The sequence below is a fragment of the Zingiber officinale genome, chromosome 2B, assembly GCF_018446385.1.
Source record: "Zingiber officinale cultivar Zhangliang chromosome 2B, Zo_v1.1, whole genome shotgun sequence".
Lineage (NCBI taxonomy): Eukaryota > Viridiplantae > Streptophyta > Magnoliopsida > Zingiberales > Zingiberaceae > Zingiber > Zingiber officinale.
The window spans coordinates 5120055-5142937 of NC_055989.1; the positions used below are offsets into that span (position 1 = coordinate 5120055).

General features: G+C 39.8%; 1 protein-coding gene across 1 annotated transcript; it reads right to left on the reverse strand.

Moving 5' to 3' along the window:
* Positions 1-4678: 4678 nt before the first annotated feature.
* Positions 4679-6280, reverse strand: LOC122048111 (pentatricopeptide repeat-containing protein At3g04760, chloroplastic-like). Its single transcript, XM_042609718.1, has 6 exons — positions 5512-6280; positions 5327-5454; positions 5195-5215; positions 5144-5146; positions 4923-5030; positions 4679-4708 (listed from the first exon to the last, which is right to left on the reverse strand). The coding sequence occupies exons 1-6, from the start codon at positions 6278-6280 to the stop codon at positions 4679-4681; spliced, it is 1059 nt and encodes a 352-aa protein (XP_042465652.1).
* Between the last annotated feature and the right edge of the window lie 16603 nt (positions 6281-22883).

Here is a 22883-nt window from a genome sequence, read left to right on the forward strand (position 1 = left end):
TTGATCCGGCCACAAACAAGAGCTCCACCAAGAAGATAGGTTTCGGCCAACAAGAGGAGAGGAGAGAAATAGGGCCGGCCACCAAAACCAAGGAAGACAGGGAGGAAAAGAATAGAGGTTGTTCACCCATGAAGGCTCCTCCGCTTCCTCTTTTATAATCCTTGATGTTGGCAAATAAGGAAATTTTAATAAAAACTTCCTTAATTCTTTTGCCATAAAAAGGAAAAATTTATTTAATTAAAAATAATTTTTCTTCTCATTATTATAATGGTCGGCCACACCAAATCTCCAAGCAAATAAAAATTTTAAACACAAATTAAAACTTCCTTATTTGCTTCCGGAAATTTTATAAAAAATTTCTCCAATAATTTTATCCCTTCATGATTGGTTAATAAAAATGAAATTTTATAAATTAAATCTTTATTTAAACATGTGGATAATTTCCGGAAAGTTATCTCTAAAAATTAAAATCTTCTTTCAATCTACAAATAAGGAAAGATAGCAAATCTTTTCTTAATCTTTTGTAGACACTAATAAAAGAGAATTATTAATTTTAAACTTTCTTTTAAATCATGAACATGGTTAAAAGGAAAGTTTTTACCAAAATTAAAATCAATCTTTTAATCTATAAATAAGGAAAGAGATTTAGTTCTTCTCTTAATCTTTTGTAGAATCTTATAAAAGGAAAGATTTAAATTTTTAAACTCTCTTTTAAATCATGTTATCCACATAAGAAAAATTTAAAAAATAAAAATCCTTTTATTTTAATTTGGGCCGGCCACACCAAGCTTGAACCCAAGCTAGGGCCGGCCACCTTGAAGCACCCATGAACCAAACTTTGGCCGGCCCTTGCTTGGTCTCCAAGCTAGTTTGGCCGACCCCTATGGGATGGGTAAGAAGGTGGGTATATGTGGGTATAGTACTCTATAATTAAGAGGCTACGATAGGGACTGAGAGGAGGAATTGGTTTTGCTCTCCCGATAAAATTAAGCATCCTGTGTTCGCCCCGAACACACAACTTAATTTTATCAATAATAATTCATTCCACTAGAGAACTATTATTGAACTACCGCACCAATCCCAAATTACATTTTGGGCTCCTTCTTATTATGAGTGTGTTAGTCTCCCTGTGTTTAAGATAACAAATGTCCACTAATTAAGTAAGTTACTGACAACTCACTTAATTAATATCTAGCTCCAAGAGTAGTACCACTCAACTTCATCGTCATGTCGGACTAAGTCCACCTGCAGGGTTTAACATGAAAATCCTTATGAGCTCCTCTTGGGGACATTCTCAACCTAGATTACTAGGACACAGTTTCCTTCTATAATCAACAACACACACTATAAGTGATATCATTTCCCAACTTATCGGGCTTATTGATTTATCGACACTACAACAAAATCGCTCATAGACATCGGTTTTCCACCGGTGTCTATTTGATTTTCGACCGATGTCTATGAAGCCGATGTTAAAAGTCTGCCATTTTAGACATCGGGTTAAAACCGGTGTAGTATCACTTAACGACACCGGTTTTCGAATCGGTTATTAACCGGTGTAGTATCACTTAACGACACCGTTTCATACACGGTGTAAAACCGATGTAATATTGTATGTTAATAACACCAGTTTTGGCAGCGGTAAATGACCGATGTAATATTACTTTATAACACCGGTTTTACATCGGTGGAAAACTGATGTAATATGTATTTTTTTTAACAGTACAGATTTGATTTTAAAATCGACAATAACAAAAAAAAATACACAAATATTCACAAATTGTACAAATATTCTTCATTCAGTAATATCCATAAAATACACAAATATTCACAAATTATATAAATAATCTTCTTACAACAATATCCATAAAATACCCAAACATTCTTTTTACATCAAAAGCTAGCTAATAGATATCAAAATCAAAGTATAACATTCTGTTAACACATCAAGGTACAACCGCTCTTCAAATGTAATCTAGCATGCATTCAGCCCACTCGAACCGCACTTCATCAATTTCAACTCTGGAGTACTTGAGATTTGTAAACTGTAAAAACACATAAATTCACCATATGTCAAATAACTAAAACAAATGTGTGCATGTATCAAATAAAATAGAATACTGAGTTTTTAAAGGCTGCTGTGGAAGATAACGAATATAACAGTGAAGGAAGCATAGAAGAACAAAGAAAATGTTCATAGTTAACAAGCAAATGAAGAGATATACTATTTATTGTACTACCTCTATACTGCCTGTGATCTAATAATCTAAAACCCAAACGTGTGATTTTCTCATATTACTTGATGAAATTGAATCTAAATCTATCATATGAGATCAAATAAACTAATAAAAACCTTTGTAGCATCTATATGCTTGCATGTTCTGCATGACCTGACAGGATTGTTTAGCATAAAAAGAACAAACATGACTATGAAAGGCATGCTATCATCAGCATATAAATAGACTATTTAATGAAGCAGTGAAAAAAAGAATCAAGATGACTATGAAATACATGCTATTCTTGGCAGATAAGATATCTTACCTCTGAACTACTGTATGCACGAAGAACTGTGAAAGGTTGAGGTTTCCCTCGAACATCATAGAATACTACACGTCCATTATTTGTCCCAGCAGCCAATAGATTACCATCATCACAGTATGCCAGCAATGAGAAGAGTGCCTCAAAAGGCATGCAATATGAGGGTCTTTTTGTTCCAGAATCAAACATATACAACTTTTTATCAAGACCAATTGTAACAATAATCTACAGGGAAAACAAGTCAGGATATAATGGCCATTGATTTTCTATAGAACAAGCACCTCCCATCCAACTAAACTAGCCAAACCATGTATAATTATCCACCAGAAATCCAAATCATTTAATAGATTCCTAGGAAGATAATACCTTGTCACTTGATGGAGAGAAGCAAATACCAGTTGTTGGGGCAGAATGCTGTTTCAACCAAGAAACCTGACACCAAGAGCCAGAGTGAATGGAGATCAATTTTTTAGTGAATGCAGGGAACAAATACAATTTCTCCTTCATTTTAGCAGATTAAGAAATATTATTTTATTAACCTTTGGTCTGCGACCAGTTGTATCCCAAATATGAACAGATCCATCATCCCCAGCTGTTGACAAAAGATGTCGACTAAATCGAGAATAATCAAGTACTCTTAGTACCTGCAATCGCATCACCGATACAGATTCATGTTAAACCAAAAAAGATGTTAGTAGAGCGAAAGTTTGGAATTTTCAAAATATTTGACAGCCAATAACCTGCCCATTTGGATCCTTGAGTTCAGCCCGTGTTCCGGAAGCAAGATAATGAAGTATGAGATCCCCCTTCTCGTTGATGGATGCTAAATGTTCATCTTTGCAGTTGTACATTACACCTGTAATTGTGTCAATATGACCACTCAACCGTTTGATGCACCTTTTCCTCTGCAGGTCCCATATTCTGACAATATGCCCACTTCCTCCAGAGCAAAGATATCTAGAACTTTTATTACTAAAGCTGATACAATTTATGGATTCCTACAAAATAGAGAAAAGTAAAAAAATCTTTAAAATGTTTGATATATTATGCACTCATAATTACACAGATAAGAAGTGTTTTTATTACTTAAACCCATGGCCATATTGTCATTTAGGTCCTGTTAGGCATCAATCAGAATCGGTAAGCTTACTAAAAAAATACAGGTATAGTCACCCAGACTGCGAGTATGCACTAATTTGTTCCTAATCACAACAAGGGGAAACAAGGCTCAGGAGCGGTACTTAGCATTATAATGAAACATACAAAAATAACGTAAAGGATTCATATTATTACAATTGCATTACAATGATTAATATTAAAAAGCTCATTTGGACACCATGTTCTAAAATTTGGACAATGATTAATATTAAAAAGCTCATTTGGACACCATGTTCTAAAATTTTCAACCAACTTAAAATTGATAACACTTAAGTCAGCAATTTATCATCTATAAAACAATCTCAACAAGAATATAAAATTCACCAAAAAAATACTAAAAGCTTATGATCACAATTTCATGAAATCAAACCTCAATTCGTGATACCACACCCTTTGTCACAGAGATTGTATCTCCACCAAGTGCATATCCTACAACAGTTACTGAATCATGTGTATCATATAACTTGTTAGTTTGATGAATTATGGAAGAACAACTAGATTAAATAACCCTATAGAAAAGAGAGCCTTAGAAAATGTTAACTGTTGCAACAACTGAACTTCTACTTGATCACACTTCATCACATAAAGATTTGACAACAAATACAGACTTGGCATACCAAAAGTACATATTACCACTGATAAAATTCAAGTGTGGATAATCAATATCTTTATTGTTTCAAAAGAAAACATGCTGCAAGTGGCAAAGCATAAATTCACTTGGAGAAACATGGAGTACGTTGCCTTATGAAAGAACATTATAGATTATATTATAATAGCCCATCATCTACCAGTGATTCAAAATGGAACATAAAATTTCCTCACTTTCTTCACATTGGATAAATACCTAACCACTATGTGACAAGAACCACAAGCAATCTATCAAACTTGGTAACTGGAGTTTGCTTTGATGAACAAAAAGGCTAATTATGGCATTTTGATACACTTAATTCATCAAAATTATAGATATAGAAGTGTAGGCCAGTTATTTACAATTTTCCAGCTCTTCATTATCCTGCAAGTCAGGGATTAAAAAAACAATCATATGTTGTATCATTGAAGCAAAATGCTTATAGGAATTAAAAAATAATTAAGCCAATTCAATGAACAACTGGAGAAGGGCTAATACCGAGTTCAATGATGCATCAAAAGAAACACAAATTACTTATGGAAAAGTTGCTTATCATGAAGGAAGAGCAACATTTTTGCAATTCATGAACAACAGCAACCTGAAGGCAAGGCAATTGACCAAAACGAAGTGGTTCAGCACCTTTCCAGAAATCTTCACTCTCAACTGCAAGTAATGCAATGTCGCACTCTATGCCTCTAGCTAAGACCTGTAAATCAGGTTACTGAGAAATTTGGTAACCCAAGATTGAGAAGTCAAGTTCAGAAATAGTAAGAAGAACTAATGCTTTTAAAGGAAAGGAGGTATATAGAAAATCAATACCAGCTATGCCAAAATATTACCAATAGTTTTCAAAAAGATTACAGAACATACTGCAAACACATTTATAAAAACCTGGAATAAGTATTTAACACAAGATTTTAAGATGCTATTTGCAAATATGAATGAAGAAAAAGACAGATGATTTCCAATTACAAGCTCTATCACAATATAATTCTCACAAACCACGGACCTAAGAATTTCCCATTGTGCTTTGTAATAAGCAGAGATCAAGGGGTCATAGCTATAAGAATCAAGCTTCAGCCCTCTGCTGATCATATCGTCAAGCAACTGCTTTGCTCTGTTTAGCTTACCTTCATGACACAAAGAGTTGATCAAAAGGCTATAGGTAACAGTATTGGGCTTCACACCTGTCTCAAGCATTTCACCAACAACCTTCTCTCCATCTTCCCATCTCTTGTAACTCAACAACCCACGGAGCAAGACGTTGTAGGACATTACATCCGGGTCGCATTCTCTCGAAGGCAAGCTCTTGAGGAACTCGTACGCCGCATCCACCATTCCTTCTCTGCGCAACCCTCGGATTATGGCGGTGTAAGTGTAGTTATCCGGCTGAAGCCCCTGCGACATCATCTCGTCCAAAAATTTCATGGCATCGCCAATCCCTCCCTGCAGCAGCGCCGCCTCGATCAAGATGGTGAAGGTGACAACAGTCGGCTGGCACTTGTCGTCCAGAAGCCTGTCCAAGGCCTCCAGGGCCAGGTCGAGCTTCCCCCTGGTGCAGAAGCAGCCGATGAGAATATTGTAGGTGACGATGTCCGGAGGACAGCGCCGGCTCTTCATCCGACCGAGGACCTCGATAGCCGATTCGATGCGGCCGGCCTTGCAGAAGCCGCTGACGAGCGCGTTATAAGCGAAGACATCGGGCTCACCGTGAGACTCCAGGATGTCCATCACGCGCACGGCCTTATCGACGCTCCTCGAGCTGCAGAGCCCCTTGATTAGCTTAGTGCAGAGGATGACGTCGAGCTTGTAGCCTTTGCCCACCATGTACTCCAGGAAATAGAGGGACTCGTTGAACTTTCCGGCTTTGCAGGAGCGGCTGAGGAGCTTCATGTAGTGAGACTCCTTAGAGTCTAGGGTTTGCGGCTGGGTCGTCTTGGCTTCAGCAGACGCCATTGCCTGATAGCTGCAGATCCTGATAGTAAAAACTCTACATCGACGGCCGATGGAATTCTGGCGGAATGTGGCATGGAGAAGGAGGTGCGGAGCGAAGGACACGCGCAAAGAAATTGACATTTTTTGGGAAGGGGAAGGGGAAGATGAGGCTGAGAGAGATGGTCAGGAGGTTTAGGTTTAGGTTGAGAGAAGCGGGCACGATATTGGTTTAGGTTTGAAAGGAACGAAGTGTTGTAAATTTTGACTAGTGGAAACATTAATTTTTTTTTTTTTTTGGTTCATTAACATCGGGTTTTAAAAACCGATGTTAAAACCGATGTCTATTAATAAAAAAAAAGGCGCTCATAGACATCGGCTAAAAAACCGATGTCTATGAGCGAAAATCTGTGCTCATAGACACCGGTTTTTGGAAAAACCGGTGTAAAATACTCATAGACATCGGTTTTTGCTTAAAACTGTTGTTGTTCCACCGATGTCTATGAGGGTTTTTGTTGTAGTGCGAATTAAATCTCACCCATTGATAAATTAAAGAAATAAATATCAAATATATGTGCTTGTTATTATATTAGGATTAAGAGCACATACTTCCATAATAACTGAGGTCTTTGTTCCTTCATAAAGTCAGTATAAAAGAAACGACCTCTAATGGTCCTACTCAATACACTCTAAGTGTACTAGTGTAATTATATAGTTAAGATAAACTAACACCTAATTACACTACGACCTTCCAATGATTTGTTCCTTTCCATCTTGGTCGTGAGCTACTGTTTATAATTTATAAGGAACCGATAACATGATCTTCTGTGTGTGACACCATACACCATGTTATCTACAATATAAATTAATTGAGCAACTACATTTATCATAAATATAGACATTTGACCAATGTGATTCTTATTTCTAGATAAATATTTATACCAAAAGCTAGGCTTTTAGTATACATCCTAACAATCTCCCACTTATACTAAAAGACTAAGCTGCTATATCTGCTGCCATACATCCGATTCCTAACCCTTCAACATGCCCATCAAAAGCTCTTGCCTTAAGGGCCTTAGTGAAAAGATCTATAGGTCATTATCTAATGCAATCTAGGCAGCAACAACTTCTCCTCGTTTATATGATTTCTCGTATTGGGTGGTACTTGCGCTCTATTGTGTTTACTTGCCTTATAGACTCATGGTTTCTTCGAGTTTGCTACTGCACCACTATTATTACAATAAATTGTAATATTCTTTGGACAAACCAGAAATCATATCTAAGTCTATCTTGAGGTTATTGAGTCACTCAGCTTTTATGGCTACCTCAGAGGCTTGCCATATACTAAGCTTCTATGGTTGAGTCCAGAAAAAACACCTATGCTTATCACTCTTCCATAGTTATGACTTTACCTCCTTAAGTAAACACAAAACCCCGAGGTTGACTTACTATTGTCCCTATCTGACTGGAAGTCAAAATCCGTGCAACCCACAGGGACCAAATTAACTGCCTTGTAAGCTAGCATATAATCTCTAGTGCCTCTAAGGTACTTCAATACATGCTTTACTGCAGTCCAATGTCCTTGTCCAGGGTTACTTTGATATCTGTTAACTATGCCCTTGGCAAAACAGCATACATTAGGCTTCCGACAGCCGAAGCATAAAGAACTACCTTCATTTCCTCTATCTCCTTTGATGTCTTCGGAGACATCTCTTTAGATAAAGTTACTCCATGCTAAAAAAGTAAGAAACCTTTCTTGGAGTTTTGCATGCTTAAAACAAGCAAGGATTTTTTCGATATATGAAGCTTGGGATAAGTAAAATATTCTTTTCTTGCGATCCCTTATTACTTTGATCCCAAGAATATATACATTCTCCCAAGTCCTTCATATCGAATTGTTTGGACAACCATACACTTACTTCTAACAACACTTTGATATTGTTTCCAACTACCAAAAATGTTATCTACGTATAGTACAAGAAATACCACCACGTTTCCATCACACTTTTTGTATACACAAGACTTATCCGGTTACTAAATAAATCCATAGATCTGGATTACTTTGATAAATCGGATGTTCCAAGACCTTGAAGCTTTGCTTCAGTCCATAGACTGATTGAGCTTGCACACAAGATGCTCTTTGCCATTTGCAATGAACCCTTCTGGTTGCTTTATATGGATGCTTTCTTCAAGACTTCCATAAAGGAATGCTGTCTTGACATCCACTTGCCAAATAGATAAAAGAATCCGGATAGACTTAAGCATGGCTACCAGTGAAAAAGTTTCCTTTTTCATCAAGCCTTGCTTTGAAAGTTTCCATCTTCCTGTCTATCCCTCTTTTCCTATTGTAGACCTTTTAACACCCAATGACTTTTACACCATCTGGTGGTTCTACAAGATTCCATATTTTATTAGAATACATATATTCTAATTCTGTTATTCATTATTCTTTGCCAAGATGCTGCATCTTTATCTTGGAGTGCTTCATCATATGTCCGGGATCAGGCTCATGTTCATTTGGGATCAAGTCCAAAAGACTCTCCCAAAACATGAATTTTTTAGGTTGTTTGACAACCCTCCCACTACGATTAGGCATTGTCTATAATTGTGTATCAATTATGATACGTGTTACAGTTTCTTGTGATATTTCATCTTGTATAGTTGGTACTAGATTAGACGTGTCCTTTATTAAGAACAAATTTACTTATGAGCTTGTGGTTCATTATATAGTCCTCTTCTAAAAATCAGTCATTGATGCTAACAATGACCTTCTGATTTTTAAGACTATAAACCTACTTTCGTTTCTCTAGGATAACCAACAAACAAGTGAATTCCTATCCAACTTATCATTGTCTCTCTTCAGCATATGTGCTGGACTACCCTAATCCGAATATGCTTCAAAACAGGCTTACGCCTATTCAACAATTCTATATGAGTAGAGAGTTCTGACTTCGGAAGGTACTATGTTCACTTTCTTTTTCAGAGTATATCCTTAAAATGAACTTGGTAATTTTCTAAATAACTCATCATCAATCTAATTATTTCCATAAGAGTCCTATACCTTCTTTCTACTACACCATTCTGTTGGGGTGTACCAGGTGCAGTTAGTTGGGATTGAATCCCTACTTTTGATAAGTGACTCCTAAATTGTCCCAAGAGGTACTTGCCACTACGATCTTACCATAGTGACTTGATACTTTTACTTTAACGTTTCTCCGCATCAGTCTTGTACTCTTTGAACTAATCAAAGCACTTAGTCTTGCGGCACATTAAGTAAATGTATTTGTATCTTGAATAGTTGTCTATAAAATAGACGAAATATTCGATACTACCTCTTGTCTGGATAGTCATAGGATCGCACAAATCAGAATGAACCAATTCCAATGTATCTTTGGCTCCATACCCCTTATACTTAAAAGCTTCTTGGTTATTTTTCCTTCCAAGTAAGACTCGCAGGTTGGAAAGATTTCCACTACTAATGAACCCAAAAGTTCATCAGCTACCAATAAATCCTACTCAAGTTAATATAACCTAGCCTTAGATGCCAAAGATATAATTGGTTTATTTTCGAAGGTTGCTTTCTCTTAAAGTTAGAAGATGTGTTACTAATTTCCATTTGTTGCATCGTGGAAGTTATTAGATTTATAAATTGCCAACCAACGTACCAGAACAGATAACTTCCCTCTTTTTCTTAATAACAACTTTGTTATCAAGTTCTTTGAATAATTTAGAAACTAAAAACTAGTTCTTTCTAAACTTGGTATGTAAAGACAATTACTCAAAATCCATGTTTTATTCTTATCAAAAGATAAACATCTCCCACTGCAACAGCTGCCACTTTTACAGCAGTGCCCATGTGGACGATGTTTTTATTTTCATTTAGTTGTCGGGTTTCCTGGAACCCTGCAATGAATTGCAGACATGATTAATGACATCTGTATCTACACTCCAGGTTCTGGTAGATAACACCACTAAACATGTTTCAACTAATGAATTAAATACACCTATATTGTTCTTAGTTCTAAGAAGACAGTCAACCTTAATGTCCAAGTTCTATTTCCAATCATTACAATTGGGACTACTAAGTCTTTTCTATAGTATAACAACTAGGGGATTGACAAACATTTTAAATCCTAAGAATCACAAAAATATTTGGTCAAGATCAATTCTTTAAAATCCCCATGAATTTTGTATGCCACGATAGTGTGGACGTATACAAAATCAAAGAGGAGATTTTATCCATTAATTTTATTATCTCGTCAACTTTACTTTATGACAAATAAAATTAATAGTTGATCTGTCTTTGATCAAATATTTGATCAAAACTTTTTGAATTTAAAATAACATTGATTCCTCAAACAATATTATTTAAATTTACCAACACCTCAAACACCGTGAATTTTGCATGCCACGATAGTGTGGACGTATACAAAATTTAAACATTTGTAAGAGGAGGGTTTTACCCATTAATTATCTTGTCAATAAATCTTTATGACAAAATAAAATTACCTCAAACACCGTTGAATTTTGTATGCCACGATAGTATGGATGTATACAAAATCAAACATTTGTAAGAGGAGTTTTTAATTTTATTATCTTGTCAACCTATTTATTTGACAAATTAATAGTTGGTTTTCTTCGGTCATACAAATAATAGCAGTGACTCCGATGGGGAGGATACTATTAGACGTGCCTAAGTATATACCATTACTTGACACTAAGTCCATTAATAAGATTGTGCCCCTTCCGATGGGGAAGATCACACGCTCTTAATTAACTTCCTATAGTCATCCAAAATGGAAGTTTAAGCTAGTGATCCGCAAACAAGCTCATCCGATATGGAGGAAGGCACTCAGAGGCAACGCGCAAGCTTGTTGCATCACTTATAAACCAGTAATGGAGACCGTGGAATTTATTTTAAAAATAAATCCCTCTCCCACTTAGTTATTTAAAGTGAGGAATTTTGACTATGCTAGCCTACTTAGCATGCATACTAACAAGCACACACAACACAGCATAAAAAGCAATAAATAGAAAAACTAATTTTCAACTATTATGACTTTTATCTATTGCTGTCCTCCGTGTGTCGCCAACCCTAGCTACTGCCATCTTTGGCCACCGCCACCGGGTCTAGTTGTCGCATCCATCTTGCTCCTTGTTCCGCTGCGCCTCTGGTCCTCAAAAGGTTCCACGCCTTGCAAGATTCGATCCGCGACATAAATAGAATTTTACATTTTTCGATCCTATATTCCTCGAAGGAATGTACATGTAAACTAGATCGAACATAAAATAAAATTTACATCCATCGATCCTATATTCCATAAAAGGAATGTACATGTAACTAGATCAAAAAATAAAATCCTAATAAAACTAAATACAGCTCCTGCTGTATTTTATAATATAATCATGCACACACAATAAAATGCCCTTGACATGTCTAAGGGTCCAATCACACACATAATAACTATAAGCCATAATAGTTGGATCCTACATCCACAAAGTTAGCACATCCTACTATTATCCTGCCTAAATTATGTATGACATGTGCATAATTAAACTAATACCAAATACACAGAGGCAAAACCCTAGTTCTGATACCAATTGTTGGTTGCTACTCGGAAAACCTAATGGTTTTACTGTACAAAAATTTTGTACAAAGGTCTGAACCTTTTCCTAGCTACCATGTGTTCTTTTAAATTAAACTCGGATCGCCTGCGGAACTTAACACGTTTGATCCTAAGTTTAATTTATTTGTTCTTTTAGGTTTAGACTTGGATCTCCTGCGGAACTTAACACTTTCGATCCAAATCACCTAGGTTATTAATTCTATTAAATATTAATTTCCAAAATTGGCTTCCAGTACTAACGTGGCGAGGCACATGACCTTCTTGGATATGGGAGCAACCACCACCGACTAGACAAAGCCTTTTAAGGAAAGCTAATATTTAATTTCCTTAAATAACTTTAGGTCAACCGAAAAGAACAATCAAATCACAAGGAAAAGAAAAAAACAAAAGAACACAACATCGAAAACAAATTCGAAATACTAGAATCGCATGCCTCTTGTATTTAGTATTTTTTTACAAAGAAATAAAACTAGCATGATGCAGAAAAACATTACTAGTTATACCTTTCTTTTGAAGACAAAGACCTCTTGATCTTCTACCGTATTCCTCTTCTAACCTCGGACGTTGTGTGGGCAACGATTTTCCGAGATGAGAACCACCTTTCCACCTTCCTTCTTTCTTCTAGATTTCGGCCACAATAAATTTCTTCAAGGATGAAGAATTTCGGCCACCACCAATGCTCCAAGGGATGCTAGAGACGAGGCTTGCTTTCTCTTCTTCTTCTCCTTCCTTGATCCGACCACAAACAAGAGCTCCACCAAGAAGATAGGTTTCGGCCAACAAGAGGAGAGGAGAGAAATAGGGCCGACCACCAAAACCAAGGAAGACAGGGAGGAAAAGAATAGAGGTTGTTCACCCATGAAGGCTCCTCCACTTCCTCTTTTATAATCCTTGGTGTTGGCAAATAAGGAAATTTTAATAAAAACTTCCTTAATTCTTTTTCCATGAAAAGGAAAAATTTATTTAATTAAAAATAATTTTTCTTCTCATTATTATAATGGCCGGCCACACCAAATCTCTAAGCAAATAAAAATTTTAAACACAAATTAAAACTTCCTTATTTGCTTCCGGAAATTTTATAAAAAATTTCTCCAATAATTTTATCCCTTCATGATTGGTTAATAAAAAGGAAATTTTATAAATTAAATCTTTATTTAAACATGTGGATAATTTCCGGAAAGTTATCTCTAAAAATTAAAATCTCCTTTCAATCTACAAATAAGGAAAGATATCAAATCTTTTCTTAATCTTTTGTAGACACTAATAAAAGAGAATTATTAATTTTAAACTTTCTTTTAAATCATGAACATGGTTAAAAGGAAAGTTTTTACCAAAATTAAAATCAATCTTTTAATCTACAAATAAGGAAAGAGATTTAGTTCTTCTCTTAATCTTTTGTAGAATCTTATAAAAGGAAAGATTTAAATTTTTAAACTCTCTTTTAAATCATGTTATCCACATAAGAAAAAATTTAAAAATAAAAATCCTTTTATTTTAATTTGGGTCGGTCACACCAAGCTTGAACCCAAGCTAGGGTCGACCACCTTGAAGCACCCATGAACCAAACTTTGGCCGGCCCTTGCTTGGTCTCCAAGCTAGCTTGGCCGACCCCTATGGGATGGGTAAGAAGGTGGGTATAGTACTCTATAATTAAGAGGCTACGATAGGGACCGAGAGGAGGAATTGGTTTTGGTCTCCCGATAAAATTAAGCATCCTGTGTTCACCCCGAACACACAACTTAATTTTATCAATAATAATTCATTCCACTAGAAAACTATTATTGAACTACCGCACCAATCCCAAATTACATTTTGGGCTCCTTCTTATTATGAGTGTGTTAGTCTCCCTGTGTTTAAGATAACAAATGTCCACTAATTAAGTAAGTTACTGACAACTCACTTAATTAATATCTAGCTCCAAGAGTAGTACCACTCAACTTCATCGTCATGTCGGACTAAGTCCACCTGCAGGGTTTAACATGAAAATCCTTATGAGCTCCTCTTGGGGACATTCTCAACCTAGATTACTAGGACACAGTTTCCTTCTATAATCAACAACACACACTATAAGTGATATCATTTCCCAACTTATCGGGCTTATTGATTTATCAAACTAAATCTCACCCATTGATAAATTAAAGAAATAAATATCAAATATATGTGCTTGTTATTATATTAGGATTAAGAGCACACACTTCCATAATAACTGAGGTCTTTGTTCCTTCATAAAGTCAGTATAAAAGGAACGACCTCAAATGATCCTACTCAATACACTCTAAGTGTACTAGTGTAATTATATAGTTAAGATAAACTAACACCTAATTACACTACGACCTTCCAATGGTTTGTTCCTTTCCATCTTGGTCGTGAGCTACTGTTTATAATTTATAAGGAACCGATAACATGATCTTCTGTGTGTGACACCACACACCATGTTATCTACAATATAAATTAATTGAGTAACTACATTTATCATAAATATAGACATTTGACCAATGTGATTCTTATTTCTAGATAAATGTTTATACCAAAAGCTAGGCTTTTAGTATACATCCTAACACACCAGGCATGGACAGCCAGAAGATCGTATGGCGGAAGCTTCCACTGTCACTTCAGAAATATGCTCGGCCCGTTAAGGTACTGTGTTAGGGGCACTTTACAAACAAGTTTTTTCAAGGAAAACTTGGGGAAGCGTGCTCGCCTTGGGGAGCATGCACGCGTACTACAGGGGCTCTATATAAGGGGGGGGGGGGTTCAAGCATCGACGGAGGTATGCAATAGGCAATACGCAATAGACACCGTTCTCGCTACTGTTCATTTTGCTCCGCCTTCTATTTCATCGTCGGTGACTGACTTGAGTATCGGAGGGCCAACGCCGGGGATCCCTTCCCTGGCTCGGCACTGACGTAATCTGTGTTGCAGGTCCGAGCGGAGTCTACAAGCGGTTAGCAGGAGCGCCACATCCCTAGCTTTCCATCTCATCGACTTTCGGACAGGATCATATTTGGCACGAGTTGAGAAGATGGAGAGCGCTGGACGACTCACCACCGTGACGCTCACTAAAGAAGAGTTCGAGATGCTTGTGCAAGCCCGAGTGGCGAAGATGTTCGAGCAGCAGCAACAACAGGCACTAGCCGATCGGCTAGTATAATAGCCGGCAATGTCGGCAGCAGGAGGGCGAGTGAGATTGGAAGACCAACCGAAACCAGTTTCCATATGGGGGCAGAATAGAGGTCCGACTGGCACGCAGGAAGCGTCGCCCGTGCCCATCCCGTTTCATCGCGCCTTGTTCCATACCCCCTCAGAGATAGCTCAGGGGAACCAGGAAAGGGAGTCATCTTCGTACGACGCTCCCATTTGGGATGCGCAAAAAGGAAAGGCGCCGAGAAGTCACGCTTCGCCCGAGGCGATCAATTTGCAGTTCTCCCAGGCGATCTTGAGTGACCCTTTACCTAAGCACTATACCCTATTGGCGATTGGGGAATACAATGGAACGACCGATCTAGATGATCATCTGGATAAGTTTGATAATGCGGCCACACTGCACCAGTACATAGATGGGGTGAAGTGCCGAGTTTTTCTCACTACTCTCTCCAGCTTGGCGCAACGCTGGTTTCGAAGGCTGTCGGACGGATCTATACACAGCTTTAAGGACTTCCGAGCTGTGTTCCAACACCATTTTGCCAGCAACCGATGCTATCAGAAGACGAGCGCCAGCCTCTTCGCCCTGAAGCAGGGGCCCAAGGAAGCGCTTTGAGCGTACATCGGGCGCTTCAACCAAGTAGCCATGGATATCCCCTCGGTCTCATCCAAGACGATGATGAACGCCTTCACTCAAGGGCTGGTTAAAGGAGAGTTCTTCCGATCGCTCATCAGGAAGCCGCCCAGGGACTTCGACCACCTGCTCAGGAAGGCTAATGAATACATAAATGTGAAAGAACCCCAGGAAGCAAGGAAGAAGGAGGCACCGATCAAGCCCTCGTCGACACTCGAGTGGTGACCAACGAGCAACCACCAACCACCCAAAGGGCCAAGAGCGGAGGGAGCGCGGCCACACCAGAAGGCCAAGACACATGTCGTGCAGCATGTGGCCGTTGGTCGGCAAAAGATGACAAGAGGCAAGGCATGGACACCAATGTTCTACTCCTTTCACTAATCGGCGACGCACAGCACGCGCGACTGTTACAATCTGACACTGATCGATAGTCGACCGGCTCTGAGAGGATACCGCCGTTAATCTCCAACTCCCGATCCGCGACATAGACAACGATCTTCCGGGCGGCGAGAGGATGAAAGAAGAGCGCTCGAACGACACAATCGACACCATGGGAGGGATAACGCTGATCTTGCCTGAGTCCCAGTTGAGCGAAATAGACTCTCTGCTTGGGAAGAAGAAAATAGAAGCAACACCGCTCGAGGAGAAATATGCATAATCGTTGGTGGGCCGATCGACAGCGACTCCAACAGAGCCAGGAAGTCATACGCTCAGCGACTGGAGATCCACGCCGTGGGATGCAGTAGGGAGAAAGTCGAAGGGCCAGAGATAAGCTTTGGCCTCAACGATTTGAAGGGAGTGGAGATCCCTCATGATGACACGCTGATCATCAATTACACTATTCACCAAACTTTCGTTGATACAAGGAGTTTGGTGAACACCATCTTCAAGAAGGCATTCGATTAATTACAAATCGATCGAAATGAGTTGCTGCCCATGACGGCCCCACTATACGGCTTCATGGGCAACGAGGTACTGCTACTTGAACAAGCCCAATTGGCCATCTCGCTCGGGGTAGAGCCACTGAGGAGAACCAGGGCCACCAATTTCATCGCGGTGGATGCACCGTCGACCTACAATGTCATCTTGGGACGACTGACCCTCAATGAATTTCGGGCGGTGGTGTCTACCTATTGCCAAAAGATCAAGTTCCCGGTGGACTATCGGGTGGGCGAAGTCAAAGGTGATCAGCTGGCCGCTCGGCGATGCTACGTCGAGATGGTCAAGACCGAAGCGAGAAGCGCTCAGAAGAATTCGCGCTTGGAGGTGAACGCAATCACTAAAAAGCCTCCCACATTGGTGTACGAAGAAAAGAAGGAGGTTCAGATCCACCCCAGCCGACTAGAAGCAACCACTTTTATCGTTGTCGACTTAGAGGTGGAAAAGAAGGCAGAGTTGATCGCCTGCCTTAGATAAAATCATGATGTTTTCGCCTGGTCGACACACGAGCTTCCCGGTATCTCCTCGAGTATGGCTCAGCATGAGCTTTATGTCCGACCGAACGCTCGGCTGGTGAAGCAAAGAAAGAGGGACTTCAGCGCGGAGTAAAATTTGATCATCCGGGCGGAGATAGAGAAGTTGCTGGAGGCCGACCATATTAAGGAAGTTCAATTCCCAAGCTGGCTAGCCAATGTCGTGTTAGTCTTCAAGTCGGGCAATAAATGACGGGTCTGCATCGACTTTTGTGATTTGAACAAGGCGTGCTCAAAAGACTACTATCCGTTACCTAGGATAGACCAGATGGTGACTCGACTGCTGGCTGTGAGATGATCTGCATGCTTGACGCATACCAAGGGTATCACCAAGTGTCGCTCGCCCGAGAAGACCAGAAGTCAGTAACTTACTTAATTAGTGGACATTTGTTATCTTAAACACATGGAGACTAACACACTCATGATAAGAAGGAGCCCATAATGTAATTTGGGATTGGTGCGGTAGTGCGATAATAACTCTCTAGTGGAATGAGTTATTATCGATGAACTTGAGTTGTGTGTTCGGGGCGAGCACGGGATACTCAAGCTCATCGGAATGCCAAAACCAATTTCTCCTCTAGGTCCCTGTCGTAGCTTCATTATAGTCTCAAGTCCATCCAAATATAAGCCCATCTTGGTGTCCAAGAAGGGGGCCGGTCCAATGCTTGGTGACCAAGCAAGGGCCGGCCACATCCTCTTCTATAGGGGTCGGCCCTTTGCTTGGTGACCAAGCATGAAGGGGCCGACCACAATAATTCAAAAAGGGAGGGTTGTTTTGAATTTTTAAAATATTCTCTTTGTAGAAAACTATAAGTTTTAAAAGAGAGATTTTAATTTTTAAAACTTTCCTTATTTGAATTAGGCCACATGTTTTAATAGAGAGTTTTAAAAGTTTTAAAACTTTCCTTTTTTAACCATCCTCATGGTTTAAGAAAAAAAGGAAGATAAGTTTTAAAATTAAAATTTTCTATTATCATGTTAAAAAAGGAAATTTTATAAGAGAAGTTTTAAATTTTAAAACATGATTTTAATTTTTAGAACTTTCCTTTTTTAACTCCTACTTTAGGAAAGAGAGCTTGTAAAATTTTATAAGAGTTTTTCTTCTTGTAAAATTTTATAAAAAAAAATAAAATTCCCTTTCCTCTTATGGGGGCCGGTCACCCTTGCTTGGTGCCCAAGCAAGGTGGCCGGCCATGTTTAAAATTATAAAATCATCAAATTTATTTTTGGTGATTGATTCAATCAAGAGGAAAGAAAAGGAAAATTAACAGGGAAAAGGAAAAGCTAGAGGAAGATTTTAATTTTTGTAAAAATTCTTCCCTTATTTGCCTTGGGCAACTAATATAAAAGAAGGGGTGATGAGGCTTCATGAAATACAACAATTCTTATTCTCTTGCTTGGAGAACCTCAAGTGGTCGGTCCTCTCTCTCCCTTCTCTTTTCCCTTTTGCTCTCTTCTCCTTGGTGGTGGTGGTGGCCGGATTTTAGAAGAAGAGGAAGAAGCTTTTGGGTGGTGTTCATCTTGGAGGATCGTCGCCCACACGACGTCCAAGGTGAGGCGAGGAATACGGCAGAAGATCTTGAGCTCATTAGCTTACAAAAAGAAGGTATAACTAGTAGTTTTCTTCCGCATCATACTAGTTATTTTCTTTGTAAGAATTCTAAATACAAGAGACAATTAGATCTAGTTTATCGAATTTATTTTTCAAGTTTATGTTTTCTTCTTTTTCGAATTTGTGATTCAATTGTTATTTTTGGTTAACCTAGAGTTATTTAAGGAAATTAAATATTAGCTTTCCTTAAAAGGCTTTGTCTTGGCGGTGGTGGTTGCTCTCATATTCAAGAAGGCCATGTGCCTCGCCATGCAGTCCTGGAAGCTAATTTTAGAAATTAATATTTAATGGAATTAATAACATAGGTGGATTTGAATCAATAGTGTTAAGTTCCGCTTACAATTCAAATCTAAACCATTAAGAACAGATAAGTTAAATTTGGAATCAATGATGTTAAGTTCCGTCTGCGATTCCTAATTTAACTTCTAAAGAACACAATAGGTTATTTAAGGAAAGGTTCGACACTTGTACAAAAATTTTGGTACAGTGAAACCGGTACATTTTCCTAGGACTAACCAATAGTATTGTGAGCAGAGGGATGAGATTGGTACATTTTGGGTGGATGTGAGGAGATTGTTGCGGTTTTAGACAGTGTGAGTATGCAGTTTGGATGAGAGGGGCATACTTTTGGGTTTCAAAGGTGGAGGGTATATATTTTGGATGTGAGAGTTATACTTTATTTCATTTTGGTTGTTGAGGTTAGAGATTGAGAGTATACATCTTAGGTGTGAGGGGCATACTTGTTTTCATTTTGGTTGATGATTTTAGAGATGGAGAGTATACAATTGTTTGTGTGTGAGAGGTATACTTGTGTCATTTTGACTATACGTTGTAGTGGTAAAAAAACTGGAAAAAGGGGGGGGGAATGGAGCTTTATGAGGTCGTTACTGTTGGTGCAATATCCCCCAGATCAAGGTTGACCAAGTTGACTAAGCTTGAGTTGGCTCAAGCTGAAGTCTTGATGTTTGGGTTTTGATGTTTGACAATATATAGAGATTGCAGATGCAATTGTCCGATTGATAGTGCTCCATGATAGTGCAGAGGCTTCTCCATGATAGTGCTCTGGGTGACTCGTGCTTCTGTTATGACCATCTCGAGATAGCAACGCCAGGAGGCCAACTAATCGTATCTGACCTCGCCCACATTGTCGCCCACCGGGAACTTGATCTTCTGACATAAAGTGGATACCACCGCTCGGAACTCATTCAGAGCCGGTTGGCCCAGAATCATGTTGTAGGCTGACGACGCATCCACCACAATGAAATTGGTCATCCGTGTCCTCTTCAGCGGCTCTTCCCCAAGCGAGACGGCCAGGCGCAGTTGGCCGATCGGCAACACTTCGTTGCCGGTGAACCCATAGAGTGGAGTCATTATGGGCAGTAGATCGCCTCGGTTGATTTGCAGCTGATTGAACGCTTTCTTGAATATGATGTTCACTGAGCTTCCTGTGTCAACAAAGGTACGATGAATAACATAATTAACTATTAACATTCAGATAATCAGGGTGTCGCCATGGGGGATCTCTACCCTCTCCAAATCCTTCGGGCCGAAGCTGATCTTAGGTCGCTTAGCCTTCACCTTGCTACAGCCGATCGCGTGAATTTCAAGTCGCCGAGTGTGCAACTTTCTCGGCCGATTGGAATCACCACCGGTCGGCCCCCCGGAGATCATTCCTATCTCACCCTGAGCAACGTTGCTCCTATTTTCTTCCTCTAGAACTGAGGGTTGTCTCCGCTCGGGCTGCTCCCGAACAGGACTTGGATTGTTCCGTTGAGATTGATTGTGGCGTGGTTCGACCGTTGTCCTTTTGTCTTCCCTTCGCCCAACCGATCGATGCCTATGTCTCCGATCGGGTGATGGTGATTAATGATACTGCCTTCTTGGGGCCGGTCTACTAGACAGGTAGCAATCCCAGGTATTATGAGTTACCGACTGATGGAAGGAGCAAAACATCGATGTCCATATTTTTCCCCTGGAGGCTTTTGGGCGTCCAGTCCCAACGTGTTGCACAACATGCACCCTAGGCTCGTGTTGTGGTTGAGTTCCTCCTGACCGGGGCCCTTAGGAGGGTAATGGCTGCTCAGTTGACGCCGCTCAGACGTCGCCGCTGGTTCGGCTGGTGCCTCATTTTTCCTAGCCACCTAGGCTTCTTCTACATTGATGTATTCATTGGCCCTTTTTTGTAGATGGCCAAAGTCCTTTGGTGGCTTCCTAATGAATGACCGAAAGAATTCTCCTTTAATAAGCCCCTGAGTGAAAGCGTTTACCAATACATCCGAGGAGACTGCCGGGAAATTCATCGCCACCTGATTGAAGCGTTGGATATATGCCCTTAAGGCCTGTCACGACCCTGCTTTAGTGAGAATAGATTTACACTCGTCTTTTGGTGGCGATGACTACTAGCAAAGTCATGCAGGAAGACCGCTTGGAAGTCTTTGAAGTTGTGGATTGAGTCGCTTGGAAAATGTTTGAACCATCGTCGTGCCGATCCAGATAACGTGGTAAGGAAGACTCGATATTTTACCCCGTCTGTGTATTGGTGCAACGTGACCGCGTTGTCAAACTTGACCAGGTGATCGTCGGGGTCAGTCATCCATTATATTCCCCAATCGTCAATGGGGTGTAGTGTTTCGGCAGAGGGTCATTTAGAATCCCCTCTAAAAACTGTTGATTGACCCGTTCGGACGAGTCGACCTCCCTGGGTTTTCTTTCTTTTGTGTTTCGAACGGGTGCCTCATCAGAGGATGATCCCTGATCTTTATCCACGCGGTCGCTCTCTGCTGGAGCCCATAACAGGGCCTGCGCATTAGGGGCTTCCCTATAGGTGCCGATCGACATCTTGTTCAGTTCTCGAGTGGAGTGTTGTTCAACCTGCCACCCCACTATTAAGGCTGCAGGTTCTTGCACTTACCGATCAGCCAGCTCTTGTTGTTGTTCCACTATCTTTACAACCCGGGCTTGTATCAATGCATCGAGCTCCTCTTGCGTCAGTGTTACAGTCGTGAATCGTCAAGTGCCTTCCATCTTCTCATTTGGATGCAGGTTACGTTCCCACAGACGATGCCAAAATGATCCTGTCCGAAGGAGCCAAGCTGGAAAGCTGGGGAGGTGGCATTTTCGCTGACGGGATGAAGACCTTGCTCCTTTCTGCAAAACAAAAACCACAACCATGGAAGGGGTCCCGGCGTTTGCCCTCCGACGCTCAAGTTAAAAGTAGGAGAGGAAAAAAGTGAGAGTACTAAGGATGCATAATTTTCTTGCCGTTCTTCATACCTGACATGTCCTTTTTATACCTTTTCCGGTGACCCCCCCCATCTTTCCCTGTTTAATGATATTGATTACCGATAGAGGATATCATTGTCTTATCTCCTTTTCATTTAATGATAGATAGAGTGTTGTATTTGATTTTCTCTTTCCTTTATTAATTTTCCATCTTTTCCTCTTGTATCATTTTATCGATTCATTATGTGTATAATACCAACGCCATTCTTCGAGCTAGACGGGTGACCCACTTAGCTTGTTCTAGTGCTGACCGGGTTAACTTTACTTGTTTACTCAAATGGCCGATCGGGCAAGGATCCCTCCGATCGGCCGATGAACTGTTTCCCGCTCGGGTGCAGCCGAGCCTTGCTTAAGCCCTGGTATTGACCACCTTAATTTTGACTTACACTGTGGCAATTGACTCGTGCCAGGTAGGCTCTTCCTTATCGCCGCATCAGGCCTATTGTGAAAGTCCAAGAATCTCTCTTGAAGGATCGATCACGACGGATCTGTATATCTAAAACAAAAGATGCTTCACTAAGATTTTTCATTTCAAAACTACCAAATAAAAATGACTTGGTTCATGCAACATACCTTTATTATTACTTGCAAGTAATATATCGTCCATGTACAAAATAAGTATAACAAACTTACTCTCACTAAACTTGGCATATATGTACTAGTCATTGGGGTTCTCTTTAAAACCATATAATATAACCACTTAATTAAATTTCTAGTACCATTGACCGAGAAGGGGGGGGGGGGGAGAGAGGGGGCAGGGATCCTCTGGTCCAGGATCCCTGAACCAGTCCTAGACCCCTACCCATTCATTGGTGGGGTGGATTGTACCCCCACTTGTTTAACAGGAGGGGTCTAACTC